Source organism: Microcebus murinus, chromosome 2 (assembly GCF_040939455.1).
Source record: "Microcebus murinus isolate Inina chromosome 2, M.murinus_Inina_mat1.0, whole genome shotgun sequence".
Classification (NCBI taxonomy): domain Eukaryota; kingdom Metazoa; phylum Chordata; class Mammalia; order Primates; family Cheirogaleidae; genus Microcebus; species Microcebus murinus.
Genome location: NC_134105.1, coordinates 7,160,641 through 7,176,938, shown reverse-complemented (window position 1 = coordinate 7,176,938; position 16,298 = coordinate 7,160,641). Strand labels below are relative to the sequence as shown.

At 36.5% G+C, this 16,298-nt stretch overlaps 1 protein-coding gene across 4 annotated transcripts in view; it reads right to left on the bottom strand.

Moving 5' to 3' along the window:
* VPS13D (vacuolar protein sorting 13 homolog D) overlaps positions 1–16,298 on the bottom strand; it is a 256,274-nt gene that overhangs the window by 196,339 nt on the left and 43,637 nt on the right. For all 4 annotated transcript variants that reach the window (XM_020281677.2, XM_075994141.1, XM_075994149.1 and 1 more), the window contains 4 exons: positions 14,467–15,498; positions 10,645–10,735; positions 7,832–7,958; positions 6,211–6,391 (listed from right to left, as the gene is read on the bottom strand). In XM_020281677.2, coding sequence (XP_020137266.2) covers positions 6,211–6,391; positions 7,832–7,958; positions 10,645–10,735; positions 14,467–15,498 — 1,431 coding nt within the window. The remainder of the gene's footprint in view (positions 1–6,210; positions 6,392–7,831; positions 7,959–10,644; positions 10,736–14,466; positions 15,499–16,298) is intronic.

Genomic DNA, 16,298 nt, shown 5'->3' with positions numbered 1-16,298 from the left:
ATTATACTTTGAATAAACAAATAACTGGATGTTGAAATTCTTGAAAAATTGGTATCATTTACAATAGCACCAAAAATCTGAAATGCCCATAGATAAATTTAACAAAGGAGGCATAAGACTGGTATACCCAAAACTACAAAACACTGCTGAGAGAAAGTAAAGACCTATTTACTTTTTTTTTTCTTTTGAGACAGGATTTTGCTCTATTGCCCAAGCTGAAGTGCAGTGGTGCCATCACAGTACACTGCAACCTCAAACCTCTGGGCTCAAGTGATCCTCCTGAGTAGCTAGGACTACAGACCTGTACCACCACACTAGGGTAATTTTTTTTTTTTTTTTAGAGACAGGGTCTCACTATACTGCCCAGTCTGGTCTTAAACTCCTAGCTTCAAGCGATCCTCCCACCTCAGCCTCCCAAAGTGCTAGGATTACAGCCACTGCACTCAACCAAAGACCTATTTAAATAGAGAGATATACCATACTCACGGATACAAAGACTCAATATTGTTAAGATGTCAATTATACACAAAATGATCTACAGATCCAATACAATTCCAACCAAATTTGGAGCAGACTCCATATGGGTTTTGGAGACGGTTTGTTAATTTCTGTAGGCAAGTGGGCAAGTGAATAAACCAATTGTGTTATATTCAAACAAGGGAATACTACACAGCAATAAAAATAAACTGCTGATTCTTGCAATAACATGAATTTCTGTAGTACACAGAAATTAACAAACTGGCTCTAAAACTCATATGGAAAAACAAATAACCCAGAACAGCTAAACAATTTTGAAGATAGTTTCTTAAATGTTAAACTTATAGTTACCATATGACTCCAATTCCTCTCCTAGGGATTTACTCAAGAGAAATGAAAACATAACGTATATACAAGACTTGAATGTGAATGTTCACAGCAGTTTTATTTATAACAGCCCCAAACTGAAAACTATGTAAATGTCCATTAAGGGGGCAAGTGAATAAACAAATTATGTTATATACAAACAACAGAATACTACACAGCAATAAAATTAAATTGCTGATTCTTGCAACAACATGGATGAATCTCAAAAGCATTGTCACAGGAAAGAAGCAAGACACAAATGACTACATATTGTATGGTTTCATTTATACAGAATTCTTTTTAAAAAGACAAAACTATAGTGATTAAAAAGCAGACCTAGGGCTGCTAGGGTGCAGGGGTTAGGGCAAGGGGATTAACTGCACAGGGGCATGAGGAAACTTTGAGATAACAGAAATGTTCTAAACCTTGATTGTGGTGGTGCTTATAAGACTAAATACAATTGTCAAAATTCACTGAATTGTACACTTAAAATTGCTTGATTTTATTGTACGTAAATTATATCACAATAAAATTGACAAAAAAGTACAATGTATTAATATAATGAAAAATAACACAATCATTGAAAGTGTTATTTAATGACGTAGAAAATGTTTCTCATATATTGATCAATGAAAAAATACAGATTACAAAGAAGATAGATACTTTAAATTTTCTACCTTTTTGCTTATTCATATTTTTCTATTTCCTATAAAAACACATGTATTACCTTTTTGTTTTTAATTGACAAATAAAAATTATGTATAAGTTTGTATTGCTTTTTAAAAAGAGTAAAATATAATTTTACAATATAAAAAGATATTTGTTTGGGGTGTTAAGGACATAAGTCAGAGAATTTAAAAAATAAATACTGTTTCCATTTCCTAACGACATGATTTGTCAGTATTATCTATCAACTCATGGCTAGTCTGTTTAAAGTAAATTTGAGAATTGCATATTAATTCATATTCAATGCAGAAAATTTAGAGGAGAAAGACACACAAACAGAAGAAAACTGAAATCACCCATAATCTCACCTCCAGAGATAAATGATGTTACCATTTTGGCAGTTTAGCATAGGAGCTAAGGGTATGAACTCTGATGCCTGACTACCTCAATCTGAATCCCTACTCTAGCCACTTAATTAGCTTGGTGATCTTGGTTAAAGTTGTAAGGTTTCTGGGACTCATTTTCCTTATCTGTGAAATGGGAATAATAGTAAGCCCTACCTCAAAGAGCTGTTGTAAGGATTAAATGAGACCACTAACCCTGAAACACTTGGAGGTGACTATGCAATAGCTATTATCATTAGCACGGCAACGCCATTATCTTCTCAGTCTTTTTTTCCTACACACGTCTCTATTTTTTAAAGTTCAATATATTACAAATAACTTAAAGATTTAAAAATACTGAACTATTAATGGCATACTGAATAGCTCTTACATTTTTAACATGCCTTCAGTTATACATTCATGTGAAAAACACTGAATAATCAATCAGTCAACCAGAGTTAAGGGTTAACAGTGTTTCCTCACCTTTATCATAAAATGAAAAAACGTACCTGCCCACCACTACCTCATCAGGTATCATCATAACTAATTACCTTTTTCTCTTCTGGTTTATATCCTCCCACTAAAATATAAACTCCATGAGGGCAATGACCTTGTCTTTCTTGTTTTCCACTATGTTCCAGGCATCTGGCAGATTGCATGACACATCCATCATTCATAAATAATCAAAGATATGAGCAAACAAGATAATGTATGTGAAAGCACTTTGAAAACTCCAAAGCATCACTGATATAAATAATTACTACCAACTGTATAGCATACTTATTTTTGCTATCCCCATATTCCCACTATAACTGAGTCAACAGAAGAACACTAAGAAAAATAACTCGCCACTGGTCACATAGCTTATAGTGGCAAAACCTAGACTCCAGATTTTTGTCCCAATATTTCTACATTGTAATATTACTTTTCAATAAATATCAGTTGCATAGTGAATAAAGAAGTTTAACAAACGTAACAAAATGCACATAAAGTGGAAAACAAAACTACAACAATACTTCTGGGGTAAAATGTAAAGGAAATAATTTATATTTCCTATAAATCAAATCTGACCCAATTGATATTATTATAATTTCAAGCATCAAGATTAAAAAGGAATTTAAATTCCCACTGGATCATTATTTATAGACATAAGAAAACGTAGGAATAAAAATCCAGCTATGCTACCTGTAATCCCATAGCGAAAAATTTTAAAGAAAAAAAAAATCCAGCTACAGGTCAAATACACCTGTCACCAATACAATATTCGGAGAAAGGAATTTAAATTTCAAACAAAACAGCCTCTTAATCTTATCGGCAAATAAAAGTAGGTCTTTAGCTCTCTCTATATAAATCTAAGTAAGTCAAACAGCTAGGATTAAAGATTCTTGAGAAGATCAGCTTTTCTTCAAAGCCCACATATTTAACAATGTTAAAACAGAAAGACATTCCTTTAACCTCCTACTTGTCTTATATAATTTGATTAAGCAAAACTTAGATTTATCTTTAAACTCTGCTTAACCCAGGAAATCAAACCTATTCACCCAATAATGCATAAGTATCTCATCTCCTAACCCAAATGATTTACCACAATAAAACTTACTACTGTTTAAAACACATATGCAAAAATAATTGCTTTGAATGTATAGAACAATTCTAACAGACATTTAGCAGAGTTGCACCCACAGTCACAAAAACATTCATAGCTTTGATCAAACAATACCACTTACAGGAATCAATCTTATTAATACAAATACAATCAAAAAGTGAAAAAAAACTTCACTTCTGTGAAGATATTCATGGAACCATTAGTCATAAGAATGAAAAACTAGAGACAATTAAAAGTTCCTGTTTTTAAAGTTAAAAAACAGGAAAATGGTTAAATAAACTAACTTCATAGATTACATAGTGCAGAGGATGGCTCTGAAAAACGCAAATATGGAAAAAAATTCTTAAAAAGGCTAAGAAAAAAGCTAGATTCCCAAGTATATGCATAACATTATCATGCTTTACACACTTTACTGTATACCCTATATGTGATTTCTCAATTTAAAGTTTTTAAAAAAGCATATATAGGTTATAAATGTAATACCATTTTATGCCTAACTGGCCCAAAATAAAAAGTCTAACAATATAAGTGTTGGCAATTGCTGATGGGAGAATATAATCGAGACAGCTGTTTTGGAAAAAACAAATCTGGCATTATCTCATAAAGATAAATACGTGCATACCCTATGGCCCAGTAATTCCACTCCCAGGTAGCTCAGAGAAACTCTGACAAATGTGCACCAGGTGAGATAGTACATAAGAGCAAAACATTGTAAACAACCCAATTTTCCTATATTCGATAGGAAAATGAACACATTCTCTGTGTTATACACACAACGAAATGCAACAGTGAAAATAAATTAAATGCTATCAAATGTAACAATATGAATGAATCTTATTAACACACTAAGTTTAAAAAAAGTATGTCCACAGAACATTAAATACAGTTTAATATCATTTTTATACAGATCACAAATAAGACAAAAGATATTGTTAAGTAACTTTTGTTTTTCATTTTTGAGATACTTAGTAGGCCCAAAAATCATAAGAGCGGTTACCTGAGGAGTTCACAGGGCAATGAGACAGAAAAAGAACACAGGCTTAGGCATGAAGCAGCTTTGGGATATTTTGATTCTCAGTTTGGTGGTGGATTCACAGATGTTCATTTTATTATTATACTCGGTAACTTACATACAGGCTACAGATAATCTGTTATATGTGTTAAACACATACTAAAATTTTTAAAGTTTTTAAAGAGAGAAAAAAAGGTTATATATTCCATGATTATAACCATGGAAATATGCATAGAAAAAAACCTGTGGAAATAAATTAAAACACAGCCACAGTGCAGAGAAACTGGTAAAACAGTATGATTCTTTTTTCCAGATATTTTATGATTTGATTTAGCTACTTTCATATTTTAAAAAAATGTATTCTCTAGAAGATATACACTAAACCAGTAACACTGGTTGCTTCCAGGGAGAGAAACTGCATCACTGAAGCATAGTAACCAAGGAGATTTCTTCAAATGCCTTTTTTGACTTTGATACTGTACCAAATCAATACTTAACATAGTCAAAAAAAATTTAATATAAATTAAAGCATAATTTTTAATTAAAATATCACCACTATAAAGACAGTGTGTATTTCTTAAATTGTAATCTTTTACCTAATAATTTTTTAAAGGAAAAATAACAAGTTTTTACAAATAACTACATTGTTATTATTTTCTATGGTTCCCAAACTGCACAGAGATACCACAGGATATTGCGGTACTAGTGCTGCCAGGATATTTTAAATTTTTGAGGGAAAAACAATTCTGCCAGATACTGCACAAACTACTAGCTTCGGGTAATTCACATTCAATATTAGAGTACACTACATTCCTTTCATATCTTTGCAAAGCTAGGTCTTCAGCAGTTGCTGTGATAAAAAGTACCAGGCAGGGCATGGTGGTGCATGCTTATAGACCCAGCTACTCGGGAGGCTGAGGAGGATCACTTGAGCCCAGGAATGTGAGGTTGCAGTGAGTTATGATGACGCCACTGCACTCCAGCAGGGCAACAAAGCAAGACTCCATCTCCAAAATAAAAAGTACCACGAGAAAATAAATGGGGAACAGGAATTGAGGGATATGGTATCCAGTCTGATTCCAAGTTTGAGAAATTATGTAGTGCCCAAGAGGAACATACATGCTACTAGTAATAGTGGTTATTTAAGAATGAACTAAAAACATTATCCTCTCAATTTATGTTACTATTTTTTTCAAATAGCTACTAACTTGTTAGGATATATGTACTTATTAAGCTACTTAGACTTAATTACTTTGTAAATGGAAATATCAGTAGGTGTTTCTTTTGGCCTGGGATATACCATGAAAAACTACCATGACATCAAGGGTGCCATGAACTGAAAAATTTGGGAACTTCTACTGCATTTGGAAAAAACTCAATCACTTTCCAAGTATAGTATCCCCACCACCAAAGTCCTAGAAGAGACCAGTTAAGTGTTATTTGTTAAGTTTCCTTTCTCTTTTTTACATGGAGTTAAAGCTACATTTTAAACATACTTAAGGTATGATACAAAAAATAAGGAATAAAGCTCTCCAATTACAGTAAGACTTCTGTAGATCATCTGCTACATGGAGGATGTGTTAGTAAGCATAATTACCTTTACTTTTTTTTCAGTGAAAGTTTCCAGATTTATCTCTAGAGGCTTCAAAGTTCTACTGATTAGAAACTGGAAAAGCAGCTTGGAGAAACAGGCCACCTACCGTCTGCCCTTCAATGGCAGCTCGCTGGCGCCCTAAGACATCTTGCAGCTGCGTGAAATGCTGAATGAAAGCCACCACCTCCGCCTGGAAGCGCTGAGTGTGCACATACTGCACAGAGGCCATCTGCAGGCTCACTCGAATGTCGTGTTCTCTGCGGAGCAAAGGGTCAGGCCGTCCATACCTAGGAGTGAGGATGAAAATGTGCCTCAGCAACAAGACGCAACTTAGTATTTGAAGAAAACTTGGGTTGGTTTAGGGGCTTGGCTTCCCTAAAAACAGCTTTCACTGTCAAATGGAAATCTACAATTAGGTTTTACAAAGCAAACTCCAGTACTCCCTTTGTATGCTTCTGCAATGTGCTGAGGTTCTAAACAGGTGGACAGCTCCGACACTGAGCTCACTCACAGGCCACCTCTTTTTCCTGCCTTTAATGAAAGGTTGAGTATTTGGGCTACTGTATTCCTGGCAAAGATTGTGACAACATGGACTTGAAAAACAATAAAAATAAGGCCATGAAATAACGGGTAAAGAAAATGAGGCATCAGAATCAATGTTTCTGGGGAAAACTATTTTCTGGAGGCAGAAAGAAGTCGTTTTACTTCAGTGAAATGGAGGAGAAAGCGTTTTGGAATCTACACTCAAAGATAAATTAGAAGTCTTTTCCAAATTGTTTTTGATTTAAGGGAGCACAGTGCCACAATAACAAATTATTATGCAGGATATAGTCAACTCACATTGCCAAGCACCTATTTTGTGCCAGCTAGAAAATTAAGAGTGTTACATTAATTATTTCATTTATTACAGAATCATGCCACTGTGGCATGTAATATTAATATAACCAAATCAATCTAAATTCTCAGAAGTGTATGATATAATTCCCCTGAAAATGAAACAAAAAGTCCTCAGACATCTTTTAGAACAGTTTTTCTCAACCTTGCTTAACACTATAGCATGTTAAAAAAAAACCTACACCAATAAAACCAGAACACTTAGAGGCAGATTTGGATGTCTTTATTTTCTAACACTTGCCAAAAAGGTTGAAAACCACCATCTTAAACTCTCTATCTTCCAAGAAAATAATTTTTTAATAACCTGATTGGCCTAAAGATACCTTCTAAAATCTAAAACAGAAACAATTCAATATAGGTCGTGTTTATAAACAAAGAAAAGCACATAATGTATATGAACATTCATATATCCAACAACATTGAGAGGCTGAGATCATTCCAAAACTTTTAGAGCTAGCTGGAAGCTTAGAAATGATCTAACTTCAGTCCCCTTACTATTCAGATAGAAAAACTGATGCATGGAGGCTAAGTGACTTGCCTCAGGTACACAGCAAGTTAATGGAACATCAGCATCAGAGCCCAGGCCTTTTACTAATCCGCATTATTTCAACCCCAATCTGTCTATGAAGCCTGAGCAGCCTACTTCAACCCACATCCATTTCAATGAAATTTAATGTAAGTCAGGAAGGACTCCTTACAACAGATCTTTTCAATTTTACTCAAGAAGGTAAAATTTTTTTAAAAACTTTTCTTCATCATTTAGCCAACAAGAATTTGAAATAGCAAGTGATTATGAAAGAAATATCAAGTGACAAAAAGACTGATATTTTTACTTAAAAGTCTGGAAGATGAGTGCTTCTTCTCCACTTGTAGTGAACCGTTCTCTGTAGAACTCTCCATGGGATGTAAGGTCACTTAGAGACAGGCTCCCAATGCTTCCCTGAAGGGCCAGGTCTCCCTCTAGGGATGTAAAATTAGAAGACATTATTATGTATCTTTTTTGTCACACACTTTAAATATGTCTGGAACAAAAACTGATATGCACATGCCTCAGGCTTTCACTTTGTAATCAAACTAAATGTCAAAAGCAAATTTTCATATTCTAATATACCCAGAAAAATATTTTATGCAATACTTCAATTCTCAATGTAGAAGTCCAAAGGGAGTTGAAATAATACAGCAACATCACACATTAACATCTACAAAAGGAAAAAAATTAACGTAGGCTAGTTTCAGTGGCTCACGCCTATATTCCCAGCACCCTGGGAGGTTGAAGTGGGAGGATCACTTGAGGTCAGGAGTTCAAGACCAGCCTGAGCAAGAACAAGACCCCATTTCTACAAAAATAGAAAAATTAGCTGGGTGTGGTGGCATAAGCCTATAGTTCCAGCTACTCAGGAGGCTGAGGCAGAAGGATCACTGGAGCTCAGGAGTTTGAGGTTGCTGTGAGCTATAATAATATCACTGCACTCTAGCTGGGGTGAGAGAGTGAGAAACTGTCTCAAAAAACTAAATAAATAAAGTAGATGCAAATACAATTTAACCCTTTGCACTCGCTTGCTTTTTCTCATTATCCACTCAACATTATCCACACTCGACATCTGAGTGCAAAGGGTTAAAGGATAAAACATTTATAAATACAAACAGAAACATGATCCTTTCTGAGATTAGACCACTATTTAGAATTGGCAAAACATCATAAGATCTATTAACTATTCTATGGATAAAAAATAAAATAGGCATCTGAGAAAAAAAAAATAAATAAAATAAAATAAAATAGGGGCCAGGCGCGGTGGCTCACGCCTGTAATCCTAGCTCTCTGAGAGGCCGAGGCGGGCGGATTGCTCAAGGTCAGGAGTTCAAAACCAGCCTGAGCAAGAGCGAGACCCCGCCTCTACTATAAATAGAAAGAAATTAATTGGCCAACTGATATATATATAAAAAATTAGCCGGGCATGGTGGCACATGCCTGTAGTCCCAGCTACTCGGGAGGCTGAGGCAGAAGGATCACTCGAGCCCAGGAGTTTGAGGTTGCTGTGAGCTAGGCTGACGCCAGGGCACTCACTCTAGCCTGGACAACAAAGCGAGACTCTGTCTCAAAAAATAAATAAATAAAATAAAATAAAATAAAATAAAATAAAATAAAATAAAATAAAATAAAATAAAATAAAATAAAATAAAATAAAATAAAATAAAATAAAATAAAATAAAATAGGAAGAATCAGAATATGTCAGGTATTCAAGCAACATTAAGTGGGCTTTAGTGAGATTTAATTAAGAGAACAAAATTTATGAGGTAGACAGACACTGGAGACATAGATTTGAAACTGCTCTGACAGAACATGAATGAAGGCCCTGAAAGGTAGGAAGAAAAAGGAAGGCATGTTGAAACACGTACAACTAGAATGTGAACCTATAATGAAGCATTCTTAATATTGTGTGAATACTGAAAAGAATATTCTGAACTGTTGCTTCCATAAAACAAAATTTGTCATTGTAATTTTCATCACAAAAGAATTGCTAAGGTATACATATTTGGCATGCTAGTTCAGTTCCCAATGAATTGAAGACACATGCTTATTTTTGATTCCTAATGTCCTCTAACAAAAATACCCAAGTTTCTACCAATCTTAAAGACCATCAACAACAGGGATATACTCTGGGGGTGGGAGTGGGAAGACCAATTTCTAGGAAGCTTTTCTAAAGTAATTCACACCAGGCAGGAAACCTTAGTTTCAGTTAATTCCTTCCCCAAAAGACATTCTTGTTTTTAGTACAGCAGCAACGTTTGAGCTTTGTAATCTTCACTATTTATTAATAATTAAGGAAGGAATAGTGTCTTAATATACACTTTATAAATCCCTACTATTTAGAAGCTGATGTAGTTGATCACTTGTGTTCTAAGAATTTTAACTTACAAAGTCCCATTAGAAAGAATGCCAGTTTTGCTGCAAAATCCTCCTGCATAAAAATCATGCCTTCTATTGGTAGCTCCTCCCATTTATGACTACAGATGGAGTAAACACATTCTCTGGTTTCCCAGAAATAGCCCTGTTATATGCCTAGTTTCCAGGTATGTAATTTTTTTTTTTTTAATAGAAGCAGGGTCTTGCTCTGTCATCCAGGCTGGAATTCCTGGGCTCAAGAAATCCTTCGGCCTCAGTCTCCCAAGTACCTGTGATTATAGCTGGGATTGCCACCATACCCAGTTAATTTTTAAATTTTTTGTTGAGATGGGATCTTGCCATCTTGCCAGGCTAATCAGGTGTAATTATTAATAATGCCCTCTTTCACTCTTAAAAATATCCCAATTCAGACAAAAAAATTATACAGGTACCCTAGAGAGAGTTTGTTAAAAATACAGATAGATTTCAGGGTTTGCCCTAATCTTCTAAATTAGTCTTGGGATGAAGATGGGAGAGGGAAGAGGGGAGGAGGTTGAGCCAGACACCTGTATTTTAATAAGCTAACCAAGCGATTCTGATCCATAAGCCAGTACTTGGGAATCACTACCATAAATCATGGCCAGATCAATAACCACAAGCCACTAATCCACACCTTACCTAGCATGTGAGGACAATTAGATTTGTGATCAGGATGTTCAAATGCTGATGAGATTTTGCAAGTCTGAATTCATTCCACTTACCAATCATTTCCAGGTGTGCTACTAATTTGGACACATTTGCTTTAGCAAGCTCACTGGTGGTCTTATTCAGCACGAGAGAAAGTGAATGAACCTAGGAACAGAGACGATAAAGCAAGGCAAATATTAGTGGAAGAAAAGGTATCTTTCTGTGAAACAGCAGAACAAAATCAAGGAAGACATAGCAAGGCTCAGGAAATGTGAAGGTAAAGCTTTAATGATGCCAATTTCACTTCAGCTTTCTTCAAAGACAAGCCATGATGTGAAGACAGAGCTAATAAGAAAAGAACTCAACTGGACTGTCTAAATTCCAGGTTCTGGGCCGGGTGCGGTGGCTCACACCTGTAATCCTAGCACTCTGAGAGGCCGAGGCGGGCGGACTGCTTGAAGTCAGGAGTTCAAAACCAGCCTGAGCAAGAGCGAGACCCCGTCTCTACTATAAATAGAAAGAAATTAATTGGCCAACTAACCACTAATTTATATATATAAAAAATTAGCCGGGCATGGTGGCGCATGCCTGTAGTCCCAGCTACTTGGGAGGCTGAGGCAGAAGGATTGCTTGAGCCCAGGAGTTTGAGGTTGCTGTGAGCTAGGCTGATGCCACGGCACTCACTCTAGCCTGGGCAACAAAGTGAGACTCTGTCTCAAAAAAATAAATAAATAAATAAAAAATAAAATAAAATAAATTCCAGGTTCTGTTGTACCTTCTCTATGCTTCCCTTGTCTAGTCTCTGTTAGTGAAATGTTTTACATTATAAAATAATTTTTTTATTTTGGCATTCATCATTAAAATTGCACAATTCTATAACTCAAACAGATTCATTAAGTAAAGACTCATCTTAAGAAATACTTCAAAACAAAATGATGAATATGATTTAGAATCCTATTTAATGCCTTTGAGCAAATATTTAATAGAAGCCCCTGTTGACCAACTGGGACTTCGGCTAGCAACCACAATCAAAGGTTTTCTTTCCAGCTGGGAGTGGTCACTCACACCTGTAATCCTAGCACTCTGGGAGGCTGAGGCAGGAGGATCGCTTGAGCTCAGGAGTTTGAGATTACAGTGAGCTAGGCTGATGCCATGGCACTCTAGACCGGGCAACAGGGTACTCTGTTTGGAAAAAAAAAAAATTTCTTTCCTAGGAACTACTACAAATAAAAAACAAAATCCTATCTTGGAAATAGTATTCTTTGTAACAAATTCTACAATATAATACTGTAATTATAATTACTAAAAGGTCTTATATATTTATGATTGGTTAGTCAGGTCTCAAAAATCTTTTTTGCTCTGAACACCATCAATAGGGACAAGGCACTGATTGAAGAGAAGGAGGGAGAGAGGAAAAGACTGAGAGCAGATTCAATCTTTGATTCACACTCACTACTTCAAAATGGCAGAGACCACACCTTACCTTTATCTTCAGTGCCTGCCACAAAGCAGGTGCTCAGTAAATGTTTGGTGAATAAATGATTGTGAGAAAAAACAGATTGGCAAAGAAAAAAAGGAAAATAAGAGGAGAAAAGGAAGAAGGAAAAACACTTCTAGAAGAAGGAGGAGAAAAAAAGGAGATTATAATAGTTGGCACAATAACCCTAGGGTGTCACTCCAGTTCCCTTGCCGTATGATTTTTGACACAGACCACAGAAGGACCTCAAGACAACAAGATCACCATAAAGGGGAGAAATAAAGAACATATACACTGTGTCTAAAAATGCTTTTGTTTGGAGGAATCTGGCCATCACCACCTGAGCCCACTCTTAGCATGAATCTCAGCGACACTAAAGCAAGACAACCAGACATCATATGCCTCTGCCTCGGAGCAACAGGAAGCACTCAGCACCATTTGTCAATCTGATTGAGTCCCTAGAGCTAACTTCCATTTAGCTAAAAATAGAGGATAAAAGAGGAAGTCAAATGGTAAAACAGGCAAACAGACAAATCTGGAATGCGAATACCCTACTAAGGCACTAACCTGGTTTCTCCAACAAATCAATTATGTACTGGGAAGAGAGGAGAGACTGACTTATTGTAATTAAAAGAGATTTAAGAGGCCGGGCGCTGTGGCTCACGCCTGTAATCCTAGCTCTTGGGAGGCCGAGGCGGGCGGATTGCTCAAGGTCAGGAGTTCAAAACCAGCCTGAGCAAGAGCGAGACCCCATCTCTACTATAAATAGAAAGAAATTAATTGGCCAACTGATATATATAGAAAAAATTAGCCGGGCATGGTGGCGCATGCCTGTAGTCCCAGCTACCCGGGAGGCTGAGGCAGAAGGATCACTCGAGCCCAGGAGTTTGAGGTTGCTGTGAGCTAGGCTGATGCCAGGGCACTCACTCTAGCCTGGGCAACAAAGCGAGACTCTGTCTCAAAAAAAAAAAAAAAAAAAAGAGATTTAAGAGACATGACAGCAACTGTAACATATGAACCTTATTTGGATCCCAATTCAAAAAGTTCATACATTATTTTACTTAGTTCTCCTCATTGTGTGAATGAGGAAACTGGCTCAGAAAAGCATAGTATTCCATTCAATTACAGAGACCAAAGGCATGAAGTTTCTTAAACGATTAAAAGGGCATTTTTTTACACCATCAAGGCAACCTGATTATGGACTAGTGGGTGTTACATAATACCAAGTAATTCTTGTTACTTTAGTTAGATGTGCCAATGCATTATGGTATAATGCCTATTTTTTTTAAGAAATAAATACTGATGTAGAAAGTGACATGATATCTGGAATCTGCCTAAAATACTTCAGCAAAGAGAAAAAGAAACAGGTAAAGTAAACTTGATTACAGAGTTGGGCATATGGGGGTTCATTATACTATTTTCTCTGATATGTTTGAAATTTTTCACAATAAAAATGTTTTTCAAAAATTCTTATTTTAAAAAGTACGTTGTTGGGGGGGCATTTATCTAGTCCTATTTTTTCTCTTGCAGAACCAGCCACGTCAATCTATGCAAAGCCCCCTAGGAGCACTCCACAATCATGAGCCAAAAGGTTCCTGATCACTACAGGAACCACAACAACAAAGTTACTGCCACAAACACATGAAGTCCCAAAGAATGACTAAAGCCTCCCCAGTTTCCATTCACCTTGCTAAGCCCAAGGCACCAGAGGCCTCAGAGTACCACAAGGTCATGCATTCACCAGACACTAAGCAAGAGAGGCAAACGGTTCCTTCCCATCTCTCCCTTGAGATTGCTTCCATTTCTAGAGGAGTGAAGCCTACTGCCGGTTAGGGAAATAAGAAAACAGGATAAACTGTGATTCTCCTCCTTGACTTCTCCCAACAGGAAGTGCAAATTCACACATGCTAAGTAAGGCATGTAGAAGAAGAACTTCATCCTCAAGGCACACAAATGTAGTCGGCCCCTGCAGGGGTTCCAGGGCTCTGGACTAGGGTTAGTTATAATAGGCCTATGAGCTCCCAAATGGTTAATTCAACTTAACTACTTTCGCATCTTACTGTTCTAGCACACAAAGCAGAATAGCCTTGAATTCAAATGCTGCCATTTTTATGGGTTTTTTTTTTAATATTTACAATATTTAAAAGGACAAGTTATAAGTATGGTAAGCCATGTAATAGTAAAAATAATAATAGCTACCACTCACTGAGTGCTTACTACATGCCATGGGCTGCCGAGATTTGCACTAAAACCTTTTCTAGAATATTAACATATACCTTTTTGTAACAGACAACCAGAAGACTATATAGCTCCCCTACCAACAAGAGCTATTTTCCAGAGTAAATGTAAATTGCTTGCATTTAAAAACAACAAACCCAAATTCAATTGTAGAAATACGGGAGCCAAAGGAAACTCATACCTTGAGATCCAGCTTGGTGTTAACTGGATCTTGAAGTTCAGACTCTATCAAAGCATTTGACTCTGACTTAACATTTTGTAGAACGTCCTCTGGTGGCACCTTCATTGCATGGTTGTCGGCAGTGGAGCCAATTCCAAAAAAATCTAGTATCACAACCCAGGTTTGCAGTGTGATCAGCACATCCAAGCAGTTAAAATCAACATCAATGCTTCGGTTAATTCTACTATAACTGGAAGAGAATTCTGGATGTTTCTTATCCACCAAGAATATATTGATGTGGACCAAGGAATCATCAAATTTACTCTTTCCAACAAGTATCTTGGGCTCATCTGCTGTTGGAGAAGGGGGTGGGGTCAAGGGACAGTCCTTGTCTTGGACTTCCTTTTGCTTCTTCCGGGATGCAGAGGTGGGTCTTTGATACAACTGAAAGACATTAGGAGCTTCCTCCATGTGGGAAGGGAGAGACCGAGGCATATCGGGATATTCCACATTGGATACTGAAGGGCAAGACTGGGAAAGATATTCCTTTTGTGCTAAACTAGATGGCTTAGGAGCTCCTCGAGACACCATCAGGTTCTTATATTTGGAATCTGGATTTTTCTCCAGTAAGTCTTCCATCAGCAGAGAATGCAGGGCGATCTGAATAGATAAAGTCTGAGGATGGTCTTTACTGAACTCCACCTCAAAATCCTGAAATTTTAAGCTCACAAGACCTTGGGCCCCTAAAGTCAGATCTCCACTCAGTTGAACCTGAAGCTCTGATATACAAAAGTTGGCCTGAATCTGAGTAAAGGATTTGACTTCTTTCACAGATAAGGACTTCTGGGAAGTGTTGGAAAGGCTGGAGTGGCTGAACAATCCATTTTCCTTCTTTTCAATAGAAGGCTCTCCACAGGAACTGAGGGAAGGCAGAGGAGAATTTGGGCAAGGGGAGGAGGTAGCACTGGCCGGAAACTTATTCAGATCTTCACTGTACACAAGATTGTCCAGTGTTTGCAAAACTTGCTCATATACATGCTTTGCTAACACCACCTGTATTCAAAGAGAAAAATTCAGTTACTCCACTGCTGCTGTTAACTGCACTTAGATACAATGCCCATAAATTTCCAGTTGATATACTTATGGGTTTCCCTACAAGATTATAAGTTAGTTAACAGCAAGGACTCTCTCTTCCATTTCTTTTCTGTCCTTAACCTCTTTCTGCCCCACTTCTATTCACAAGGCCCTCCCTCAGTACCTCACAGAATAATCTACACACAGTAAGTGTTCAGTAAGTGCTGTGCAGTGTGTGCCTGAATCAGCAGTCATTCTAACCCCACAAACATAATTGCAGAAATTGAAGAGACTACTGTCAAAGTCTAATGTGGGTATACCACAGGATTAAGAAACAAGACTCATGGTTCTATAAAACTGGCTCATCATCACCACTTAGTGTAACAACCTATCCTTAGTGCTGTTAGTACTTTCCAGATTATAATCATGATCCATAATTAGCTATGTTTCCATTCTCCCTCACTTTGTTTTTAATTACCATTTCTTATTAAAAATATTTTCAGGCAAGTTTTATTTAATTAAGGGCAATTTTTAAACAGAGGAATTCCAACCAATAGATACAAAAATAATAACAGAAAGTGATCATTTTGTAAAACCTAATTAAATACATCTCATCAAAGTTCATCAGTGGAATAAACCATTATGTGAATGACTGACAGGGAATTTTACAATGGAGAGATTAAGGTTCTTGCCACCTAAATACAATTAACAATTTTAGCATCACTAAGAGAGAAAAAAGACATTGTATACCTCCTGATATAATGTAAAACACCATGCAC